Raw genomic sequence first — 25,117 nt, forward strand, 5'->3', positions numbered from 1 at the left:
AAAACCAAGGTCTTAACGTTCCAACACGCAGAATAGGGCTGCCTTCCGGAGCGAGCCTGGACCCGCCTTGGAACCCAGAGGCGCTACAAGGGCGTGTCGTGGGGGGGCCCAGCTGCCTTAGCCAGGCTTCTCTCTGCGGAGCTTCCCATTGCCTCATGGAGGGGGCTTTCCTCTGCATTCCCACGAGGGACTCTCCCGGGTCAGCCGCTTCTCTGCGCGCCCTCCCCTCTTGCTGGGTTGGTACAGTCCGAGCGGGGCTCTGCCTCCCGGGGGTCCGCCGCCCGGCTCCATCCGCGCCCCTTCCGCTTTCTGCCGCTAGAGGCCGGTGTTGGGCAAGCCGCGCTTCCCGCCCGCTTCCAATTGGCCGGAGGGAGGAGCCAGGGGCGGTCTCTCCGGGAGCACCGCCCCCGCCCCCTCTAGCGGGGCAGGCAAGGGAGGGGCGCGAGGAGAGGCAGCGGAGGAACCGGGCGAGACCACGACGCACCGAAATCCGGGGGAGGAGGAGGAAGGAGGAGGAGGGAGATACCACTTTTGGATGTTCGGGTGGGGGGAAGAAGAAGAAGAAGAGTGGGACTGACCGGCGCGCGGGAAGCTTCGTCTGAGGGGAGCAAGCGCTGCGGGCGATACCATTGCGGGGCGGGGGGGGGAAGAGAGAGAGAGAACGGGAAGGGGCAGCATTTCCGTGCGAGGGTGTGAAGGGGAAGGGGGCCCGGGGCCCGATCCCTGACGGAGGTAGTTGGTCAGCGGCGGCGGCGGCGGCGGCGGCGGGTGCGGGGGGGGGAGGGGAGGCAGGGCAGGAGGACTTGACCCGGGTCACGAGGGGAGGGGCTGGGCCTGAGGGGACCCCCCAGTAAACCGGGGGGGGGTCGAAAGTGAGAGGAAAAAGTTGGGTGGGGGGCCCGGAGAAGCCCCCCAGGCCGCCCCCTGGGCGAGGGGAGAGGGAGGAGGCCAGCCCCTGAGGCACCTGACCCCCCCACCAGGCCCACCTGCGGGCCCCTCTTTCGTCCCTTGGCCTCAGGCCTTTGCAAGAGAGGAGGGGGCCGCGGGAGGACACCCACCTGCGCAGGAGGTGCCCCCGGGGGGGGCGGCCACCCCAGGACCCTGTTCCCCGGCGAGCCAGGCGGAAGGCGTGAGGGAGGGGGCCCCAGAGACGACCCCCCTCCCGCTCCTGAGAAGGAAGGAGACCCGGCTTCCCCGCCCCCCCCTTCTGTCCGCTCGCCTCTCTCCCAGCTTTGGGGCCGAAGGGAGGGCAGGGGCAGGCCGCGGCGCCACCAAGCCCCCCCACCCCCACCCCCACCCCGGTGCGGCTGACCAGAGAGCCGGGCCTGTGGGAGGCACCACCTTCCTTCGGACCGCCGGACCCTCCAGAAAGGGAGGCCTGAAGGCTCGAAAGCGGGGTCGGGCAGACACGCCACCCGCCGAAAGAAAGAAAGAAGCGAGCGAGCCAAGCAAGAAGCCGCCTCGGGTCTTTTAGGCAGCGAGCGGCGCCTCCAAAGCACCCCCAGCCCCCCACCCCCGGGAGAGGACGGGAGACAGGTAGCTTGGCTTCAGGTGGCAGCCCGAGGAGTTTCCTGACCGGGCAGCGGCGGGGGTGGGGGCGGGGGTGGGGGTGGGGGGGCTTTTAGTTCTCAGGAAGGGGTGCAGATGAGCAACAGCGTGAGCAACGGTGTGGGTGTTTAGTTTTTTTGCTCTGGCTGTCCTTGGGATCCCCTGGGTTGTCTCAGCTCACTGACCTGCCTGGGCTTTTGCAGAGCAAATATTGCTGGGGCTTCCGGGTGACAGGTTAAGTAAGGCAGTTGGTGTTTGAAGGCTGAGGATCGAGCTCTTAGGGGATGCTTAATGTCCCTCTTCCTTGTCGAAGAGAAGCCAACAGTGGGTTTTAATTATCCGGAGCGGGCATGATTGGGTGCCCCCCCCCCAGTGTGGCTAAACCCCCTTGGCCTCTACTGGGAGGTTGGCTGTGCTCTGCTGGAGTGACAGATTGGGTAGCTCTGTTGCTGTCCTGTGAGGGCTTGTTTAGTAAATAATTCAGGAGAAGAAGTAGTCAAGCCCAAGGGCCCTTTTTATCTCTTCCTCAGTTTTCTGGCATGTCGGAAATGGTTTCTTGTGAGCCTTTTAAGACTTGGAGGGTCCCTTTCCGTGCCTTAGCGCGACGAGAAGAGAAGGGAACAAGTTAGGGAGGCGGTTGAGTTGAGGGCGGACATTCAGGCTGTGCCAAGGAGGAAAAAAAACTCCTTAAAGCATTTCCACCCTTTACTTCTGCAGCTTTTGGAAACAAACAGACACCTGACTTCTGGAATAGTGGACATTTCCCACACTCTTTTGGAATATAAGAATTCAAGGACAGAGCGAAATAGGACTCTGGGCTCTTCTGTTTCTGTTGGGAATTGATGTTCCAGGAGACTTGACGTTCAGAGATTGCCAAGGAGTCTTCTTTCCCTCAGTGAACATGGATGTGTGGTCCAGAGTAGCAGTATGGATCCTTTGTGGTTTCCTTCTACAGCAAGGACAGGGGGAAAGGGCCCCAGGCACCCACCTGGACGATGCCACGATCGCAGGTAAGGAAAAGCTGTTGGGGAAAGTGTGAGGTTGTTTTCTTTCCCGCGTTCTTTGGAGCAGAGCTCTTTCCCTCACCCTGTTGAAGTTGCCAGAGAGGGCCTGAAACCTTTCAGACCAGGTAACTCTTTCCTGTTCTGAAAGTTAGGAAATGAGTTCCCCAGCTCATGGAAATGTTGGTTGCGTACACAAAGGATACTTAAATATTTTGTAGTTGCTCTCGCACCAACTAGCTTCTCTCTTCATACTTTCCATGCTTTCAGATACATTGAACTGCCTTTTCTAGCAGGGAGGAATCCCATCCCCAACCTGAACTCCCAGCTCTGCCTTCGTTTTCTATATGAAATCTGAGAAGCTAAGAAACTGATGCTATATCTTCTTAAGTGGCCCTTGGGGGGGGGAGGGGGGAGGAAGCAGTTATCCTTTGAGAGAAAAGTGTTTGGTACCTGCATTGTAAACAACCTAGGAAACAAAAAGGCCGTTATACTATTTGTGAATATAGAGGTTGTTTTTCTTTTCATGTCTGAATCCTGATGAGCTTTTGGAGTGATGTTTCAAAAGATGGCGGCCGGTAGCGGGCGGATAGCGATCCCACCGCCGCTGCCTGGCTAGCTTTCCTACCTTTCCTACCTTCCTATCTTCTTTTCCTCTTGTTTTCTTTTATTTTCTTTTTGTTTTTTATTTGTTTGATTTTCTTTTTGCTCCTGGGGCGGTTGTTCTCCTCCCCATCCTAGAGGTTACTAGGCGCTCCTCGGTGGTAAAGCCGGGTCTGGAGGCTCTCCACGTGTCGATAGGGGCCAGGGACGGTATTGGGATCTTGCTGGGTTACCGTGCTCCCCGCGACCCAGCCATTTCCCTACCGGAGCTGGTGGACTTTGTCTCTGCAGCACTGTTGGTCTCCCCAAGGCTGTTGGCTTTGGGGGACTTCAACGTGCATGCGGAGGCAGAGATCTCCGGTCCAGCTCTTGAGTTCTTGGAGACCATGGCCTTCTTGAACATGTCCCAACATGTCAACGGCCCCACCCACGTGGGTGGCCACACACTTGACCTGGTTTTTTCTACCAGTGGGAGCGAGAGTGGTCCGATGGTGACTGACCTTGAGTCGGTCCCTTTGTCATGGTCGGATCATCACCTAATAAAATGTAACCTCAACATGGCCCTCCCCCCTCGCAGGGAGCAGGGACCGATTGTCATGGTCCGCCCTCGAAGACTACTGGATCCGAATGGATTCCAGGATGCCATGAGAGGAGTTCCGACTGACCTGGCTGGCGCTCCTGCCGAGGCTCTGACCGTCAGCTGGTTCGCCGCTGCGGCTAGGGCTGTTGACACGATCGCACCTAAGCGCCCTCTCCAACGCAGAGCCCGCCCGGCTCCTTGGTTTAACCAGGACCTCCGGGCGCTGAAGCGGATAAGGAGACGGCTAGAGCGCAAATGGAGAAAGGACCCGACGGATCACAACTGGATTGCTGTTAAAGTCGCCACTAACCTTTACCTGTCCAAGGTAAAGGCTGCCAGTCGAGCATACTTCGCTAACCGGATAAGCGAAGCTTCCAACCAGCAGGCGGAATTATTCCGTATAGTGCGCGACTTATCCGGAATTGGTACGGGTGATGGGCCTCCCCCTAGTCTTACACCTGACCAATTTGCAGCATTTTTTAAATCAAAAGTGGAGGCCATCCGCCGGGACCTCTCTCCTTATTTGAACACAGTGAGTCGAGCTGAGATGTCCAGCGCTCCGTCTTGCCCGGTAACTTTTGATTCTTTTCAGCCAGTCACGCCTGACACTGTGGCCAGGGCGCTTGATCGCTGTCGTGCCACCACCTCCTCCCTTGACCCTTGCCCGGCCTGGCTAATCAAAGCAGCCAGGCCGATAACAACGGAATGGGCCACTGTAATAATAAATGGGTCCCTCCTTGAGGGCAGATTTCCATCTGCCCTCAAGGAGACACTCATTAGGCCCATTAGGAAGAAACCAAGTTTGGCGGCGGACGAGATTGGCAACTATAGGCCAGTCGCCAATGTTTCTTTCCTAAGCAAGGTGGTTGAGAGGGTGGTGGCCGACCAGCTTCAGGCGCACCTGGATGAAACAGATGCCCTGGATCCATTTCAGTCGGGCTTCAGGCCGCGCCATGGTACAGAAACGGCATTGGTCGCCCTGTGTGATGACCTATTGAGGGAGGCCGACAGGGGCAATGTGTCCCTGCTGGTCCTCCTCGATATCTCAGCGGCCTTTGATACCATTGACCACGGTATCCTCCTGGGGAGGCTCTCCGAGTTGGGAATTGGTGGCCTGGCATTGGCCTGGCTCCGTTCCTTCTTGGGGGACCGCCCCCAGAGAGTACAGCTTGGGGAGAATGTCTCGGCCCCGTGGAGTCTCAATTGTGGGGTTCCACAGGGGTCGATTATCTCCCCAATGCTATTTAACATCTATATGAGGCCGCTGGGTGGGGTCATCAGGGGATGTGGAGCTCGGTGTCATCAGTATGCTGATGATACTCAGCTGTACATCTCCTTTCCACCTACCACAGGAGATGCCGTTCTGTCCCTTCAGCGCTGCCTGGGGACCGTACTGCAATGGATGCAGGAGAACGGGTTGAGGCTGAACCCGGACAAGACGGAGGTACTGAGGGTGGGCGCTCCCACAGTCGGGTGTTTGGGAAACTTCCTCACTTTTGGGGGGGCGACCCTCCCCGCCAAGGATGGGGTCCGCAGCTTGGGGATCCATTTGGACCCGGCGCTCACCATGGAATCCCAGGTGGCGTCGGTTGTCCGAACGGCCTTTTACCACCTTAGGCGGATAGCCCAGCTGCGGCCCTATCTCGAGGTGGGGGCGCTCACTACGTTGGTGCATGCGCTCGTAATCTCAAGATTAGACCACTGTAATGCGCTCTACGTGGGGCTGCCTTTGAGGCTGCTGCGGAAATTACAGGTGGTGCAGAATGCGGCGGCCAGACTACTCAGTGGTGTGAAAAGGTACCAACATATTTCGCCCACCCTGGCCGCATTGCATTGGCTGCCCATCCGTTTCCGCATCGACTTCAAAGTGTTGATGCTTACTTATAAAGCCCTAAACGGCTTGGGGCCTCGATACTTGGCGGAACGCCTATTTCCACCAAGTTCTACCCGTGTCACTCGCGCGAGTCAGGAGGTGAGGCTGAGGAGCCTAACGCCGAGGGAGGCCCGGAAAGAAAAAACAAGAAATCGGGCCTTCTCGGCGGTGGCTCCTCGCCTCTGGAATAACCTTCCCCCTGACATTCGCGCGGCTCCCTCACTGGGTATTTTTAAAAAACAACTAAAAACTTTGATGTACCGGCAGGCTTTCCCGTTTATTAATTCCTGATCACCCTTCCTTTTTCTTCCTTAGCTTCCTCTCATCTTGTCGTAATTTTTCCTTTGTATGATTTATTTAACCGTATTGTTGTTGTTTATTGTTGTAAGCCGCCTAGAGTAATCTTGGTTGATTAGATAGGCGGGATATAAATAAAATAAATAAATAAATAAATAAATGTTTCATTGATTCAAGAACTGAGATTAGCTATGGCGCAGTCAGCGTTCCATGAGTCAAGCAATGTGCCTCAGAGACGAGGAGTGCAGGGATGGCAGGCAGGAGGCAGGAAAAGAGAACAGACTTCAGGACATGTGATCCTGTATATGGCTGGATCAGATCTGAAGTCAGTTGGGCTTCAGGGTTTCTGCTTGACCATAGCTCTTGGCTTCAGGAGATGATAATAAAGTAAAATTGATGAGTTCTTCCTGGTTTCTGCTGCCTGACCCTTCCTAATGAACCCGGGGAGCCCCCTGCCTGAGACTAACTGAGACAGCCTCAGAGGTCTTTGAAACAGGCACTTGGTAGAATCACCTCCACTGATACTGCCTTATCAACTGGTTTAGGAGGGAGGGACAGAGGAAGAAGAGAAGAGAGTTGGTGGAAACTGGGTTTTTTGCACACCTGTTTTTTTTTTTTTTTTTTTTTTTGTGGCTGTGCGTGCTTGCTCTCCAAACCCACTTGTTGACTCTGATAGTAGAAGGGCTGTGATGGCATTGGATTTTTCCCCCTGTCCTCATGAATACGTAAGTACAGTGGTGCCTCGCATAACGTTTTTAATTGGTTCCAAAAAAAAAAACCTTATGCGAAAAAAACTTTATGCGAAACACCATTTCCCATAGAGATGCATTGGAAACCGGTTAATCTGTTCCAATAGGCACGGATTGCCGTCCTTAAGCGAAAAAGCCCATAGGAAACATCGTTAAACGATACAATGTATCCTCCATTGGAATGTATTGTAGCTGACTCAATAGGTTTCAATGGCTTTGCGAAGTCAATTTTTGCAAAATTAAGTGTGTCATAAAAGGGTCAAAATGGTTTTAAATGCTTGGATTAGCTTCTGCACCCTCTAAAACGGATGCAAAAGTTAATTTGGCTTTGATCTGACTTTTCGTTAATTAATGGTGAATTTTTTTCCCCCAACTTTTGACAGCTGTCAAAATCTGACAGCTCCATTATTTCCTATGGGGGAAGAAAAAATTCACAAAAAATTAATGAAGACTCAGCAACTGTTCTAAATTCTTGGGTTCGTTAGAGGACCCCCTAAGTTGTGTGCAAACCTGATTTGGCTTTGATCTGAACTTTCGTTAATTTTTTGTAAATTGTTTTCTCCCCCATAGGAAAGCATGGAGCTGTCAGATTTTGACAGGTCCATTGGTTCCTATGGGCCAAAAAACAAAAATTCACAAAAAATTAACGAAACGTCAGATCAAAGCCAAATCAGGTTTGCACATGACTTAAGGGGTCCTCTAACGAATCCAAGCATTTAGAACCGTTTTGGACCCTTCTAAGACACTTTTTAAATTGAAAACAAAAAAAACGTTAAGCGAAGCAGGGGACCTAAAACCAAAAACGTTAAGCGAAGCATGGTCCCAAAAACGCTATGCGAAAATCACCCATAGGGAAAAACGTTATACGAAGCACAATCTGCCTCTGAAAAAATAAACGTTAAGCGAAAAAAACGTTAAACGAAGCAAACGTTAAGCGAGGCACCACTGTAAATGCAGTGTCTTAGGAAGAGGCAGCCTGCAAACTACTGGCGGTGGAATTCTCTGCACAAGGTGTAGTGGTTGTTCTGAGGTTGGGCTGAGGTTTTGTTTTGTTTTTGTTTTGTTTTAAATATCCAAGGGTATAGATAGCCCTGTTAGTCTTTTGCAGCAAAAACAGCAAGGGGGCTTGTGGCACCTCAGAGACTACAAAGTTATGTTTGGAATACTGTTTTGAAGACTTCAACCTGCTTCTTCCAGTGCATTTGAAGAAGGCAGCTGGAGTACAGAAAACCCTACAGCAAATCAGCCTTTTTGCTGCAGAATTCTTAGCTGGTTTAGCCTTGGGAGCTAAAAGGAAAAGGCTGCACATGCTTAGGCAGTACAACCATGATAAATAGGTCCTGGGAAGCAAGTTATGGGAGGGGGCTCTTGGCTTTGTCATATGAATGTGACCCCTCAGAGCCATCGGGCTGCCTGTTGGAAGGAAGGAAGGAAGGAAAAGAGGGAGGGGGAAGTAGGAAAGCCAGGAAAGGAGAAAAAGGGGGAAAGAAAGGAAGGAAGGAAAGAAAGAGAGAGAAAGAGAGAGAAGGAAGGAAAGGAAAGGAAGAAAGGAAAGGAAGGAAGGAAGGAAGGAAGGAAGGAAGGAAGGAAGGAAGGAAGGTGGTCTTGATGGACTTTCCTCTCAACTGACACAGATGTTCATTGCTTCTCATGTGGCATTCTACAATGGATTCAGGTGCTTGTGTGGTTCGAACCATGTTGATGGCATGGAAAGACTAGGAGTTGTTATTACACCTCATGGCTTTCATTCTGTATGGGGAGGCAGTAGTGAACTAGGCACAATAATTTCATGGCACATCTGTTGCCCAGCGGCAAATGCCTTTTTGGCCTTCCAGTGTGCTGCCCCTTTAAGGGATGTTGTTCAAATAAGCAGTCACAGGTCTTGCCCAGAAACAGAAACACTATTAGGAATGTACTTGTCAGAGTCTTTGGACTCCAATCCCCAGAATCCTCCAGGAATTCCTCATAATTCTGGAAGTTCTCGGCCGTAGACCCACACCTACCGACAATTACATTTTGCTGACCTGGATCAGAGCTGCATCTCAGAGGCTATATAGTCTGCAGGGACTCTTTCCTGTGGTAGGTGTAGAACAAGGACAGCTGCTAATGATGCTTCCTGGACATTAAAATTCTTTGGGAGACACTTTTTATAGTGCATAAAGGCAAGCAAAACTCTCAGGAAGTTCTGTGGCATCTTATACTGTTGTACTTTTACAGGAAGCAGGAAGCTGGGCCTAGGCCACGTAGCCTCTAAGACAGGGGCCCAGCATTATTACATTCCATAGTAGGGTTGCCAAAGCAGGGATGAGGGAAAAACTTGTGTTTGGAATTGCCACAGAGTTTGACTTCTGTTTTATGTAGTCTGATTACATATTATGTGGTTTTAGCTTGAAGCTGCTGTTGACAACAAGGGGTGTTCTGTTATTTTTTTTTCTTCTGGGCTTGTCCGGTAATAGATAATTTCTGCTGCCATCTTATGCCATTTTTCTCTCTTTAAATTTCATTAGGTGATTATTAAGGGTTCAATAACTTTGCTAGGGCTTCCTTGCTGACTGTACATCGATTCAGTTACATGTTGCCCCCACTCCCTGTCCCCATGTTCAGAAGAGGCTCCGTGGAGTAAGGATGGATTTCTGTTTTCTGTCTTGGCTCACATGAACAGCGGTCTATGGATCTGTTCTCTTCGCCTCTATCATTTGACACAAAAGCTAGCTGTATTGTCTGTTCCTTTGCTATGCACCAGATCAAATATTTAGCAAACATGTTTTCAGACAGTTACAATGATCAGTACTGTGGCCTCTCCAGGCAATTCTCAATATGCATATCAGGCCAGAAAGCAAGCAAGCTTGCAGAAACGAAAACAGCTACCTCTTCTAAAACTACAACTTTTAATATTCAGGCCATCTTAATGGATAGGAAAATGACCTAATATCTCTTCACTGTCAAGTTCTGCTCTCATTGCCAGAGTGAGCAGCATCCTTGCTCTGAGAGGGAAGCTCTCTGTGATCTTCTCTGGGTAGATTTTTACATATTTAAAAAAAGAAAAAAGAGCCATTGTGTTTGTCTTTTTCCTGCCTTTCATAAGCCAAAAGCACCTTGCTGTTGCTTAGTTTTTCAGTCTCCATTTTTTATTTCTTCATTTTTTAAAAAAATTAAGTCCTGAGGTCCCAGAGTAAAGACAATGGGCCAGATTCCAGAATAATGTAAAGTGGGCCACTTACTTGCTTTAATTTGGTTAGCCATTTTCTTGAAGAAAAGAGCACACCATTGGTTGCATCTTAAAGTTTTGCTGAACAATGTATGCATTTGTGTAAGCTCCTTATAGACACCACAACAAGCTAGGGCTCCAGGGAAGACCTTGCTTTCCAATCATGGGAGTTGAGTGGGTGCATCCTGACTGAGCTGTACTGTTGCCGGCAGGAATGAATGGGCTCAACCACTCCAAACCTTCAGTCAGTGGCTTCTTCTGCCATGGCGGCAGAGAAATTGCCCACGGATGAGTCTTAGGTTCTTTCTCTAGCTCGCCAGAAGAGGAGGAAACCAAAGTTCTGAATTTTACTCCTTTTGGACATGATGCTAAACAAACTACCTGTGGATCAAAGATCTGTGGTTTGGTGAGTTGTTTCTACTTAAGGCAGGGACAGTTAGCTCACAAGTGCTACCAGGATGCTGGTTTGGCCACAGAGTGTCCTAGTACTGTACATATGTACATAGGCTGTTTATCCTCATTCTTCTGCAGGTAGAAATCTGTGTAATAAAACTGTGTGAGAACTTGGTGTTTTCTTAAGTCCTCTACAAAGGAAAAGGTTTTTCTTGTCTGGAAGATGTCCAGTTGTATTAAGTTGCAGTTTCCAGGAGATTCAGCACATTTGCTAGTCATTGTTATTGGGGCACTTTCAGGGGAGAATTGGTGGTTAAGGCTGCTGGTAAACTTCTGCCCTAGCATTTCTTAAAGCCAGCCTTATTTCCTGGAGATGACTGGAGTGAGGGGTGAAAGCCTGCAAGCCCCAATTTTTTTTATTTTAGACAACACTCCTTTCTGCATGTGTTCATTTGCAGCTAGAGGTGAAAAATCTTTGAATCCTAGTCCTTCAGGGCCTTGTCCTATTTGTCAGAGCTTTACATTATAGAAAGGGACATGTCCAGTAGCATTGGTTCTGCTGAATTACGTATAACTAATATAGCCTTATGAAGTAGGCCAGAATCATCTATCAGGAACACACATGAGACACAGTTATTGGCCGTGCGTGCTCACATTTGTGATATTTCTCATGAAAACTGAAATAATAATCAGATTCTATCATGTGAAAATGGACTGCAGAACTTGCCCTTCAGGAGACTGATACCAGGTTACTCCTGTTATTCAGGAGGTTTGCTGCTCCACACACTTGGCCTTTTCAGTGTATGGTGACCCCTTTGTTATAGGAGTTTGGTGTGAGTTACTGCCGAGGAATCACTATAGCCTCTGTTCAGGCATTTCACTGGTGTGAAAATTAAACATAGTTTTGGGTTTCAACTTGCACCTATCTACAAGAGGATTCTAAAGTAAATTATATGTTTCTAAGATAAAAATTCCCATATTGTATCATAGAGACCTGAGCAAAAAAAGCCAAGCAAAGGCCTGTGACTGTCCCCATAGGCCTGTGTACTTACTTGGGAGTAAGTCCCACTGAAGTTAATAGGACTTACCTTTGAGTAGAAATGTATAGGATTTCTATAAAAATTCAATATATTATAAAAATACACACTAATTCAACGTCAGAACAAGATAAATAGTAAGTACAGTGAGTGGCAGATACTCTTGGGTGGTTCTACCTGGAGGTGTGTTGTACTGCAAAATAATCTCTCTGGAAGTGCTTCACATCCTGAATTACGTTGGCATGTATATGAATAGAAAGAGAGAATGAGATCGGGTGAAAGAAGACCAAGACTATAATCCTATATAGTAGTTCCTCCGTATCTGTGGGTAATCCATTCCAGGAACTACTGCAGATAACTGAAAACATGGATATAAAGGAGCCCCTTAAAGAGAATGGGTGAGAGTGAGAGGAGGAGGGGAAGAGCAAGAGGAGGAAGTAAGTGTGGGTGTGTGCACCTTGCAGTCTGGCTGAAACCGTGGATACTGCTTCCATGCATACAGGAGGGGACTATTGTGCCTGCTTACGCCATTAGTAAACACCCCCCCACCGCAATTGAGCTAAGTGGAACATGCATGGATTTAGACTGCAATTCCTCCACCATTCATGACCCAAACCCTTCCTCCTGCTGATGTGTTGTGTTCTGGTCCACCTCCCACTGGCCAGGCCCTTGCCAAAGATGGCCGCACAGCTGAAGAGGGTTGGAGATGGTATGTGAGAGAGTGGCTCTGTCAGTGGAGTTGCTCTGATGCCTATTTCAGGACTTGTGGCACAACAGGTGGCCTTTCCCTGGTTACGATTTCCACCGGGGTTAGCTCTTGCACGTTTTACTCTGTTGTTCCAAAAACAGCCAAGAGTTTTACAGCCCCTTAAATGCTGACAAGGGGATTCGGGGTGAGAGTTTGTGGACTGTATTCTGTTTCGCCTTGCGTACAGTTAATCCTGATTTTGGAGGTACAGTATGTTCCCCACATGTTTGGGGTGAGGGTAATAAGTGAGGTGAAAGAGTAGTGAGATTATTCCAGATGGCTGCTGATAGAGATAGACGTTCGTTAATAGCAGCCATCTACAAAATGGTTTGTACAATAGTTTGGTAAAAGGTTTTTTTTTCAACTGTACCATGTGTGCTAATTAGCATACCAGTGCAAAGACATTTGTGCTTTCACCAACTACAGTTTTTGTGAACAGTGACTCCCCTAACCTAGCAGTTGTTACCACCTTTTACTTTCAGTACTTCATTTCCCTGAAAATAACTGGAGCTGAAGCAACTGGACGGTGTGTGTTCTTTCCTGCTCTGGGCTGTGTGACTAACAAGCTTAATGCTGGCACTTTAGCCTCGGCCATCCTCAGAAATGGAATAGGTATCTGTTTCCAGCTATTACTGAGCTGCTGCCTGGGGGGCGGGGGGGCGGTCTAGTGTGAGAAAAGTGCCTGCAGTGAATAAGCTCCCACCTTCAACTCAGCCCCTTTGGCCTTGGTTCCAACTCAGCACACAGGCATCTTCTCTGCTGGGAGGCTGCTCGGAACAAAAGCGGCTGCAATAGTTGGTTCTTGAATTTCATGCCGACCTTTTGAAGGTGTGCTGGTCAGGAAATGGCTTTGAGCTGGCCATCTCCAATCTAAACCTTTTACCCGGAAAGGAAATTGGGTGGACACGAATGAAATGTTAACATTTGCTGAGCATGGTGGCAGCTGAGTTTCCGTGGTAGGAGCCATCTACGGATTCAGTTTACTGAAATCTTATGTAGTGTTTTTTTTAAAAGCTAACAAGTGGAGTTTCTGGTTGACTTTATGGCAGTTCTCAGTTTATTTCCCTCAGCAGCCATTTGGCTTTGAGGAGAACCCTCCAATGTCTAGACTCTGTTGGCATGTGCTTCTTTTCAAGGATTCTATGCAGAGGCTTTTATGGGTCTTTCCTTTTGGCTTAGTCCTGCCTCCCTTGGTTTGTCTGGTGTGCCATATCTTAGCCTCATTTCCTTGCATTTAATGTGACCCTGTTTAAATCATTTCTGATTTTCCTTTACATTCCGCAGTCAAAGTGGTATACATTATATCAAACTAGGAGTAAAATAAATGCAGTATATTAAAAGTGCAGTCTAATCCAGCCATGAGGGGAAATAAAATTCTGAACAGCCAAATTAACATGGAAGTGTTTGAACACAAAAGTTCCTTTCAGAGAGCGGTGGGAGCTATACAGCAATGATGCTGCCCTGGACCTCTTTCTGCCACTCAAGGGCAGCCCCATGTAGACCGTGTTGCTGTAGACTAGGCAAGATCTAGTCTTGAATGATAGAAAGAAGATTCAATTCAACAAGGAGAAGCTACAGAGAGCGACAGAAGGCACTTCCTGGCGTTGCACCCAGTAGGAAAGGAGGTTCCTGAAACACCCCGAGGTGGCACCTCTTTTCTTCCAAGCCGATCATGACTCCATCAGAGACAAGTAGGTCCCCTGTATCCCTGACTGGCAGATCACTGGCCTCCTGCTGGAATTCAGAATTCAGTTTCTAGCAGTTGCATTTGGTCAGTGGCCGCTGCACATCCCTCAGATCTAGCCTAGAAGTTGCCTGTTGGCTTCTCAGTATGTCACATTAGCTGACAGAATGTTTGAAAAGCACATCACCCACCCAGACTCCTAAAGCAGCAAGCCTAGGTTTGTTTCTGTGAAATACCTCAAATGTGTTCTGGTTCTCATACTGCCCGTCATAATGCTGCCTTCCTGACAAGCAGCTACAGCCGACTGTGACCTCTATCCATTTGCCAAATCCCCCTTCAAAGCCATCTTTACTGATAGCCAGAACTACACAATGCATCAGTGGATTCCACAGCTTCCTTGTGTGCTGTGTGGCCAGGCACTAATGAGCTTTAAGCTTAAATATATTGGTACTGCTGTATTTTAGGTGGCACACCTGCCTCTAAAATCCAGACCCTGAGAACTTCTGTGAAACTGAGTCTGGCTTTGGTGGAATGAGGTTCCCCACTCTTGATCCTGCTGATACTGTATGTCTCTCCCTTCTGCAGGAACAATTCATTTTTATAGGTTTTCTACAGAATGTAGATAGTTTTGGTATGTGTGTCTAGAAACAGGAAGATAATGCAGTTAAACTGCAAACGGGAAGGACTCTAGCAGCAGGTGGAGATGATCAGTATGCCTGATAGGCGCTGCATCGGAGCAGAGGAATGTAAACCTTCTCCTGAGATGAAGGAAGAGTGACATGAGCCATCCTGCCAATCAATGACAGTGGATCGTTTCATGGTTCATCTGATCAAGCGATGACTACTTTGTTTTGCAGAGGCTCCTCCGGGGTTCAGTTAGAGATCTTCCCAGCTCTTTTACGAGATCCTCTGAAAAACTGGCCCTGCCTTGTAGCAGTTGATGTGATGGGAAGGTGAATTCTTCTCAGATGGGACGTGTGCCAGTTTCCACTGAAGGGCAGCTATGGAGCCCTGAGTGCTTCCGCCTCTTCTTTGATTTTCAATATACTCACTGGCTGAAATCCTGTTGTTTTGTGTAAGGAAATCCCTAATGTCCTGTCTGTTCCTAACCAGCAAATAAGAATTCCCCACTGCAGTTCCGGGGGGGGGGGCGGTTAACTCAGCCAGCCAGCCAGCATGCACCTAAGAATCATTCTGGGGACACTTTATTCATTGGCTGATAAAACTATGTTCTTATATTAAGCAACAGGATTTCAGCCAGAGAATCCTTATGAAGAAAGAAACCTGAAAAATTTGTTCCTGACTGTGTAGGGGCAATTGATAAGTATTATATACAAGGTTGTAGAAATGAATGGAGTGAGAAATGAGACTGTTCCTATTTTCCTGACATAGTGGTATAAAACTTTGGCTTCCATACGTTTTGTATCCATGGATATAAATCCCGAATAATGATCTGCAGCCTATTCAGCCAAAGATTATAGCTTGTATATAATGAATACTGCAACAACTTTTCAGCAAAAGCTCAGGTTCATTGGCTAACTGCTGAAAGTGTAACAGACCTGACACATATCTTAAATACTGTACATGATTTGGTTGCCTCCCAATTACAGTACATCTAATGAAAGGCTATTTTGCCTATATTAATTTTGTGTTGTATCCATCCTTAAACTTTGCAGACACTGCGATCTCTGTCCGCTCCCCTTCCTCCCTTTGTGGCAGCAGGGCGTGAAGATGACTCTGATGCTTCATTTTTTTTTCTAATAAAATGTCTTTATTATTTAACAAACTTCTGTAGTCTTTGTCAACAATAACATCAGCATCTTGCTTTGTAGAGGCAGCGCCAAACTTTTCTTCCTCCAACAATAACAGATTCCCCTTCAATGGGAGGGGTGAGGAATTCAAAGCATGATCGTACCATTTCGACTCATAGCCCAGATCGTCTGCAGCTTATTAGTCCTGGGCTCACTGATCGGGGTGAAATATCCAGCCCACCTGTGGTTCCCAGACTCGTCTGCCTGGCGTAGGTCTTAGGTTGGGGTGAAATGGACTGGCCCCACGCGGTCTCCCAGCTCTCTCCGTACCTCGATTGTGTTTCTTCCATGCTTTCTCTCTCTCTATCCAAGCCTGATATTTCTTTCTTTCCTCTCTTACCTTTGTCTTTCCCTAATAAGGAGGTTTCCTATATATTTGTCTCTTCCATCCTTTTTCTGCGTTCTCCCTTGGTACCTTAAACTTTACCCACTCTCCCGTCCGGGGGTCTTCTTGTATCAGATCTACCAACTCCTCTTTTTCCTCTACCTTTTTCCATCCAACATGTTCTCCCTCTCCCAGATCTACCCACTCGTGCTCCTCCTCCTTTCCCTTTGTATCCTTCTTCTCTTTTCCCACCAAAATAGCACCCCACCTCGCTTCTGATTCCATATTCAGTTCCTGTAAATTTTTCATCACGTTTGTCAGTTGTTCCTCGGAGTTTCCTCTCCATGAGACGGATGGTACACCACTTTGCCCACCTCGGAGGGTGTCCCCAGTCTCACAGGCACCCATGTTATGTCAAGCCATCTACCTGTTCTTTGGAAATTAGCTTGATGTAGAAATGGGTTCTGGATGCCCTTACGGTGGCTGCAAATTACTGATACTGAAAAATCAGAAAGACAAATGTGGTCCTCCTCTCAATCAGGGAGTTGAAGACCTTGCTCAGCGTTTGAACAAGAGGCATAGAGACCACAACTGTGTGTAATTTTGTTCTTATTATTTTTATTATCTTTAAATGTTTGTTTACTTACTTACTTACTTACTTACTTACTTACTTACTTACTTACTTACTTACTTACTGTATGCATGCATGCATGCATGTATGTATGTATGTATGTATGTATGTATGTATGTATGTATGTATGTATGTATGTATGTATGTATGTATGTATGTATGTATGTATGTATGTTACAGCCTTCTGGATTGTTATTTTTTAAATTTTCTCCTGTTGCTTTGGGTCTGCCAAATATACATTTTTCCTTTTCCTTCCCCCCCCCCTTTGCATTATCTTATATAAACACAATATGAAATAAGTTAGGAAAAGAAACAAAAGAACTAGGAATGCTGTAGCTGGAACTTGAGCATTGCAAAGTGCAGGCTTTACCTCTATGCTACAGTTCTTAACCAAGTGCGTGTCCTGAACACAATTAATAACTTGTGTGCTGCTGACGTCCTGTTTGGTCTGTTGCCATGTGTTGTGTGTGGATTTGCCGTTAAAAGTGATATGGGTTGCTTAACTACTTCCTCTAATCTTTGAATTAATTTTGTACTTCTCAAGCACTCTCACCGTGATCTGTGACTCAGAAACACGGTACACTTAAATGCATTTAAGTTAAGTATTTAATCTTATAAAACTGAGATAATTGCTTGTTTGAACACTCTGTTGTCTGGTCAGGTAGGTTAGCTGTGTACTTCAGGAAGGAAAGGAAGAGGCTGCTTCCCAAGACAGGAGCCATGTTTATGCTTTTGTCTCTGAAAGGTGGCCTTGTGAAAGAGTTTCTGTTCTGTTAGGATGAGAGTAGGAAACAAAAAGCTTATGATTTTATCTTCTGAAGGAAAGGCTTATGTGTGCTATTGATGAACTGAACCCTGTTGCACAAATCCCATTTTTGGCATCACAAGAAGGTCTTCTACAAGCTGGAAAGTTAAAAAAGTTGCTGAGATAATTAAGCTACTTTGAAGGCAGATCATGTTAGTAAATGGGCCAAGGGACCGTATTTCTGTTGGTGAAGAGAAAAATAACAGGGCATTCCTTGCTTAATGAGAAGTAAAAGAGACAAACAAACAAACAACCCATTTTGTTTTGCTGCGGCTGAAAAGGATCAGGTAGCAGAGGAGCCCCAAATGGGGCTTCAAAAGGAGATCCAAGGGCCCTCCAGCCTGGGGACGCAGGCACGAGGTCAGCACAACCTGGGGTCAGCCTAAGAGTGGTCCAGAGGAATCTCCTCCCTCTCTGACCTGGAAGAGATTTGGTTTTAGCCACAGCTTCAGCTAGCTTAAGGTCTGCTCAGCTGATCCTTAGGCATTTTAGCTAGCACCCTAGGGGGAGCATATGGGCAGCTTTAAAATATTGTAAGAGTGTTTAGAAAGAAGAGACGGAAATTCATACAGCTCAGGATGTGATTAAAAGCATTAGGTTTGAGCAAAGATTTCCGAGGAAGGAACTCAGAGTCATAGGTCAGGCACACCTTTCTGTATAAGGCCCACCCAGCAAAGGTAGAAATGATCTAAAAATCCAGACTGCTCTTTTTCCTAAGAAACTTGTATGGACAGGGAATGTGAATATATAATGAGGTTTTGGAAGTTGGTTTTTAAAGAGATAAGTGAAATATTATTTCTTTAATATTTAATAAGGGAAGACTCCCTGGAAAAGACACCGATGTTAGGAGAGTGTGAAGGCAGAAGGAGAAGGGACGACAGAGGATGAGATGGTTGGACAGGGTCACCGAAGCAACCAACATGAATTTGACACAACTTGGGGAGGCCGTGGAAGACAGGAGGGCCTGGCGTGCTCTGGTCCGTGGGGTCACGAAGAGTCGGACACGACTAAACAACAACAACAAAGTGAAATATTAAAGCTAAATATAGCAATACAGTGGACCCTTGACTTACAGACGGCTTGACTTACAGACTTTTTGAGTTACAGACTTCTCTGGCCGCAAAATTTAGGTTTGACTTGCAGACTGAGATTTGACTTACAGACCAGAAAAAAACCAAAATGGAACAAAAACGGCCTGTTACGGGATTAATCGGTTTTCAATGCACTGTAGGTCAATGGAGACTTGACTTACAGACTTTTTGACTTGAGAACCGCCTTCCAATACGGATTAAGTTCTCAAGTCAAGACCCCACTGTATTATGTCCTAAAATATCACTTCTAGTGGTATTTGAAAGCGAATAATGGAATTGGACAACGAAAGAATTGATTACAAATTTAGTACAGTAACAGCAGCTAAACTGATAATAACAAAGAATCGGAAAGTTAAGTGCCATCTCCAGTTAAACGAATGGTACAAAGAAGTGTGGAATATAGCGAGGAATTAGGGGTGGCAACAGACTGGTGGTCGTTGAACAAACTAGAATCAAGATACGGAAAGGATAGAATTTTGGGTTTTTTTGAAGGTGAAGTACAGGTAGATAAACTCTGGATGCACTCTGATGAGAAAATAATAAAGAAAATGTATACATATCTATTGGAATATGAAATGGAGGATGAGAGGGTGAAGGAGACAATGATAAGATGGGCAAGGGATTTTGGTTATAATATTGACATTGATCACTGGACAATGATGTGGAAAGACTGTTATAAAATGATTAAGCCAGTTAATTTAAGAGAAAATACCCTCAAAATGTTTTATAGATGGCATCACACTCCCATAAAGCTGGCAAAAATGTCAGAAGGAAGCAGCAATATCTGTTGGAAATGTAAAAAAAAAAGGGATCTTATTACCATATGTGGTGGTCATGTGAAAAAGCCAGGGCCTATTGGTCACAGTTGTGGGAAATGATACAGGGAATTATTCAAAGGAAACTAAATTTTAAACCTGAAATAGCATTGTTAAGCATTATGCCAGATATTACTGATAAGAAAGTTAAATATTGTTTGATGTATATACTGATAGCAGCTACTGGTAGAACACTCTGGGCCCAAAAATGGAAAAATGAGGAGGTACCTACAATGGAGGAGTACCTGAAGAAGCTGTTGGACATTATAGAACTGGATACACTATCAGAAGCACTACGAGATCAACCAAGAGACTATGCAAAACAAAGCTGGAACTTAATACATGTTTGGGCCCAGGGTCAGATATGAAGATAGGGTAATGTGGTTGGTGAACTGTGTTGGTTCTTTTTTTCTTTTTCTTCGTATCTTTTGTTTTCCCCTCAGCTGTGTTTGTTTATGTTTTAATGCTCTCTGAAATTCGGGAAAGTTGATCTGTATCGAGGTCTGAACCCTTGTCCTCAAAGGGGGGAGGGTGTGGGGTAGTTTGTAATCCAAATTAATAATAATAATAATAAAAAGAAGTGTGGAATATACAGTAGCTATTAATGATAAATTGACATGTAATATAAAAGAAAGAAAAGGGTTATCAAATAAGAATATATTTAGAAATATTTGGGAGAAATTATTGATTTTGTACTAGTAAAGGGGAAGGGTTGTGTACCTTCACAAGAATCAGTGTATTTTTGAAAAGGGAATGAGGCTCCATAAAAGGAAACAAATATTTCTATTCATCTTGGGGGGGGGGGGCGCAGCACATTGAATCTCTCTCTCTCTCTCTCTCTCTCTCTCTCTCTCTCTCTCTCTCTCTCTCTCTGTGTGTGTGTGTGTGTGTGTGTGTGTGTGTGTGTAAAAACTTTGTATGGACAAATTAGACAGCTTGTTCCTCACCTATGGGGAATTATGGGAAATATTAGAGAAGCAAAACTGGGGAACAGACGTGTGATCCGTGTGCTGACCTTGTGGAACAAAGGGGTGTGAATGTTGTCCATGAAGTGTCTTTCTGAACAGGAGAGACATGACCACTTGGTTCCTCAGCAATACGGAAGGATAAACCTGATACCCATCGCTGCTCTCCTCCAGGTCTGGCACTCCCTTGCCCACCTGCGATTCTTGGGAGCTTCTTGCATTGTGCTCTATTTTTAGAATAAGTTGCTACATCTGGCTAATTTCCACCTTAAGAGAGGCTCAGGGCAGGTTGCAGTACCGCTGCTGCCAAAACTGTGCTCACAACCCAGGTTCAATCCCAGGCAGTCTGCTCAAGCTTCACTTAGCCTTCCATTCTTCCGAGGTCAGTAAATTGAGGACCCAGCTCACTGGGAGGGAGGCAAGGTGTAGCCTGCATAGTTATCTTAAATAACGCCCAGAGGGTGCTTTAAGCATTATGGGGTGGCATATACGCAGCACACTTTGTTGTTGTTGTTTTTTTAGTCTATATTGGGCCCATCTGACAACTCTAGAAGATAGCACTTCTTGTTTGCAGTATTTATACTCTGTGTTTTGAATTCAAACAAATTCACAAAAGAGTTCTGATTTTACATAAAAGAACAGCAAAATCAGAAAACCAAAATTATTCCCATCAAAAAACAAGAGGAGAATTTGTTCCCATTGCTTGAAAATTTTCTTTGGAGGTGAGCTGTTACCCTTCTCATGCAAATAGAGTCTGTCCATTTCTGTCCCAGATGCATCATCCTGGGCAAAGCACGGAAGGTGCTTGGTGTTTTATGTGCAGATGTGTATTGTTCTGCTGGTCATGGATGGAGCATCCCTTCCTATTGTGACTGCCTGTGCTGGATGGAATGAGATTCCCAAGCGTCCAGAGGCACCTGCTGGATATCGCTTGTGACTTTATTTGTGGTGAATTATGCTTTCTCAAACTGGCCTCTTCCCCTTCTCCAGCTTTCCCTTCTCCCATTGTGACCCAGGAATGGAGACAGCAGCAAAGGATGGGTAAAACCCTTTATGTCTGCTATTCTGTTCATCAGATATCCACCTGAGCATTTCTGCGCTCTAAAATCCCTTTGCTGGGAGAAAGGTGGAATATTTGAAAAGAAAAAAGAGTGAAGATCTTCATTGGCCAGGTGGGGAGATGGAGAAGAGGAAATTGGCTTAATTACAGTGTGCATGATTTTGTTTGCTGATGTGAACCACCAAAATTTGAGCGTATTTAGAATGTTCAGGCACACATCACTCAGACTTGGCAATTTAAAAAAACTTGATAATTAAAGAAAGTTAACTGCATCTTCCCCATTAGCTCTACAACATCACCTCTGTTTGACCTTGCTTTTTGAGATGTTCTCCTACCACTTCCCCAAATTGGTTTGTTTCTTTACATGTGACAGTGACATTCTGCCTTTTCCCAGTGATCTCCAGACAGTGTACAGTACATGAATTCTCATCCTCCCTGCTTTGTCTTCACGACAGCCCTGTGAAGTAGATCAGGCAGCTGGCCAAAAGTTACCTTCTTGGTTTCATGTCTCAGAGAACCTGAACCTGCCCATTTCAACTTCCCCATCACACTTTACAGGCTGTAACCACTGCACTGCCCACATGAGGTTGAGAGGGTAGTCGTCAGGTGTCTTTTGCGGCAATAACTGGTACAGAGTTATGGGAGAGGAACTCTTCTTGCTGGGATGAAGCTCCGGACAACATTGTCTCATCCGCAAACCCTGTTGTCTGTATTTTTTTCAGCTTCAGGAAAATGCTTGTGAGAAAGCTTTAAAGAGCTGTGTTGGGCTGGCCTCCACTTGCTACGTTGCTTATTTTTAAATGCTTGTGCTGTGTACCTCACATTGGAAATAAATGTAGTCACAGGAATGGGAGAAGGGTTGCACTTGTAGTGGCTGAGATTAAGTGGGAATGGCTGTTCCAGTTTAGTTCTCTGTCTCACGTTTAACAGGTGTCTTATGTATGTTAGTGGCTTTTGTCTTGCTCATGGTTACCATCTGTAGCCCTTTTATATTCTGTTGCCTAGGATTTTTGAAAGGTTACGCAAGTGAAGGTATATCATTTACTTGAGTTACCTTTATACTTTTAATTATTTAGGTACACAATTTGAAATGCACTAGTAAGGGCTAAGGGGACTTAGGTGGGGCCAAAGACCAGGTAGATGACTCTGATTTGGCCTTGAGCCCATGTTTCTTCACTTCTGGTATCGGAAGTTGGCTCCTCTTCCAAAATACGCCAGCAGAGCTGAAGCCCAGGGGGTGTCTGAGCTGTACATGCCAGCCTGCCAGAGAACAGCCTGCCTCTCTATGACTTTGGGCACGGACACTGTATCTCCCGGATATAGAAGGCAATAGGGAGTGAGCAGCCTGGGCCTGCAAGCCATTTGGACTTCTGCTGTGCACTGTGACTGCAGGGCTGAAATATATTGATATCAGAATACAGTACTGTACTTAATGAAATCAAGTGACCTCTGAAAGAAGAAGCTGTCTTTTTCTCCCTTGAGACACCAACCTCTTTGAACTCCCACATGGCTGAAAACACCCCTTTGCTGGTGATGCCAAAAGAAGGGACTTCCTTTTGAATTCTCTGCTGTTTGTGGGAGCAGATAGGGGAATCTCTGAAGGAGAACAGGAAATGTTTACCTACGTATCCCAGTCCAACATGTATTTTGAATAGCTAGCATTTAGGTTGTTTCTGGTAAAATGTAGCATTGAGTTCACCCAGATTGCATGTACGAAATGGAAAGCAATTCTAGGGTTTGAAAAGTAAAGAAATCAAGAAATGACAGAACTGCAAATTGGTAACCAATGGTCAGCTTGGGTAGAAGAGACAGAGAGGGAGTTGGTGGGGGCAGCGATAGCAAAATCGTCCATGGGAAATGGGAAGCTTTGTGTAAAGAACTATATTTATTTTAACCTCAAAGGAAACCAAGGTGTGTGTCCCACACTCGATGGATTGAGAAGGAGACCCTGGTATTGGAAAAATCTCTTGCTTCTTTCTCATATTTGTGCTGTGCATTATGTTGGGAACAGCGTATGTGTGTAAAGGCTACTATATGATTCCTGTACCCTCAGAAATCCCTGACCCCCCCATCCAAAAAAACCTGAGTGCTTAAGAGTATGTCCCATCTTGCTTCTAAGGAACTCAAGGTGGTTTATGTTTTTCTGCCTCCCTCATTCCACTCTCACCAATGAGATAGGTCAGATTAAAAAACAGTTTAATCACCCAGAATCCCCCACGTCTTAAAACGGGTGGATCCCTAGGGAAGTCGAACCCCTGCCTCCACAGAGAACTGAGTTATCAGAAAGTCACTCAGTAAGTGACTGCAGATTGGAGTTGGCAGAACCAAAGGGAGAACCTAAGAAAATGAGGGTTTTGTACCAGCACAGTTCTCTCTCTCTCTCTCTCTCTATATATACACAATATATATGCCACCCAGATTAATGTGAACACTACTCAGGGCGGTTTACTTAATTAGGCAAAACATAGAACAACTAAAAGAATAAGGAATAAAAATCCCTGACACCACAAACTAAAATAGAAAAGGTGACCTAAGATTGACACTTGAAAACGTAAATGAAATGAAGTTACATCATGGGTAGCTTCACGCCTCAGTCTGCATCCTCTGTGCCCCTCAGCACGGACCATGGAAGAGTTGCCTTGGATGCACTCAAGGTTGCCCGTTATGATCTGATGCATTTCTTAATTCTCTATGGTGCTTCTGACGTGAACAAAGAAAGAGTGTTGCCTATTTATTTACTTATCTATTGGTCAGTCAGTCGGTCTGTCGGTCTGTCTGTAGGCCGCCTTTCCCCCAGTAGGGGTGACTTTCAAGTGCAGGTTGGAACACAGGCCTCCCCAGTCCCCATGTTCTGCTCAGGTCAGTACCCTGTCATTAACTGTGGTTCTTGAATGTATAGTGGATTTGAACTATCTTGCTGTGACTTGGCAGTATTTTGCCATAGAAACAGTCATAGACACCCCGAATGTCCTTTGAGATCATAAAACGAGTTCTTCTGCTAATTGAATCAATGTGCCTCATTGTCATCTTCTTCCTTGTCAGTAGGCCGGAAGTTGAGTTGGAGTGTCTAATCCTTTTTAATAGACTTGTTGACACCATCTTTCTGACAGGAAAGCCTTGATCTAGCTTTATCCTGTGAAAGGTGCTTCATACTTTGCTTGGCAGTAAACCCAGAAAGGTTTAGCACATTCCCCACTTCCTTCCCTTCAGTCTACAGTAATAGGGCTGGTTGGGGTCTGGTGGAGTACATTCCCATGTGTTTTGGTGAATGGTCTTTCCATGACACTTTTGAATGCAAGAAACACACTAGCATGGCCATTACAAACTGTTACTGTTACTGAGAAAGCACCCAGAATTAGCTAGGAAGTGTGCACTGCTAAAAGGAACCCCATCACACATTTGCCCAGATTTTGCCTATGGTTTCATGTTTAAGAACATTGCCTGTGAGCCTGAAGACTTGGACTTTTGTTGAGGGGTGAGTGGTAGGCTGGAGGAAGTTGGAAGGAGAGAAGTACTAAATAGTGGTGGTGGACAACATGCAACCACCACATAGAGCATAATTGTTTAGGATAGTGGCCCTCCTGTCTTCCACTGCCTCCCAGAGCTTGGTCAAATTCATGTTTGACCCTGTCCATCCATCTCATCTTCTGTTGTCCCCTTTCACCTCTTGCCTTCACACTTTCCCAACATCAGGGTCTTTTCCAGGGAGTCTTCTCTTCTCATGAGATGGCCAAAGTATTGGAGCCTCAGCTTCAGGATCTGTCCTTCCAGTGAGCACTCAGGGTTGATTTCCTTCAGAATGGATAGGTTTGTTCTCCTTGCGGTCCAGGGGACTCTCAAGAGCCTCCTCCAGCACCACATTTCAAAAGCATCAGTTCTTTGGCGGTCAGCCT

At 46.3% G+C, this 25,117-nt stretch overlaps 1 protein-coding gene across 8 annotated transcripts in view; it reads left to right on the forward strand.

Annotated features, from left to right (window-relative positions):
* The first annotated feature begins 416 nt into the window (after positions 1-416).
* The window catches only part of STIM1 (stromal interaction molecule 1), a 108,071-nt gene continuing 83,370 nt past the window's right edge, over positions 417-25,117 (forward strand). For 3 of the 8 annotated variants that reach the window (XM_078390576.1, XM_078390577.1, XM_072993344.2), the window contains exons 1-2: positions 763-1,536; positions 2,266-2,558. In XM_078390576.1, coding sequence (XP_078246702.1) covers positions 2,450-2,558 — 109 coding nt within the window. In that variant the 5' untranslated portion in view covers positions 763-1,536; positions 2,266-2,449. Of the gene's footprint in view, positions 733-761; positions 2,559-25,117 lie in introns of those variants that run through there. The other 5 variants (XM_078390578.1, XM_078390579.1, XM_072993345.2 and 2 more) reach the window with 4 other exon arrangements.

This window comes from Pogona vitticeps, chromosome 3, assembly GCF_051106095.1.
Source record: "Pogona vitticeps strain Pit_001003342236 chromosome 3, PviZW2.1, whole genome shotgun sequence".
Lineage (NCBI taxonomy): Eukaryota > Metazoa > Chordata > Lepidosauria > Squamata > Agamidae > Pogona > Pogona vitticeps.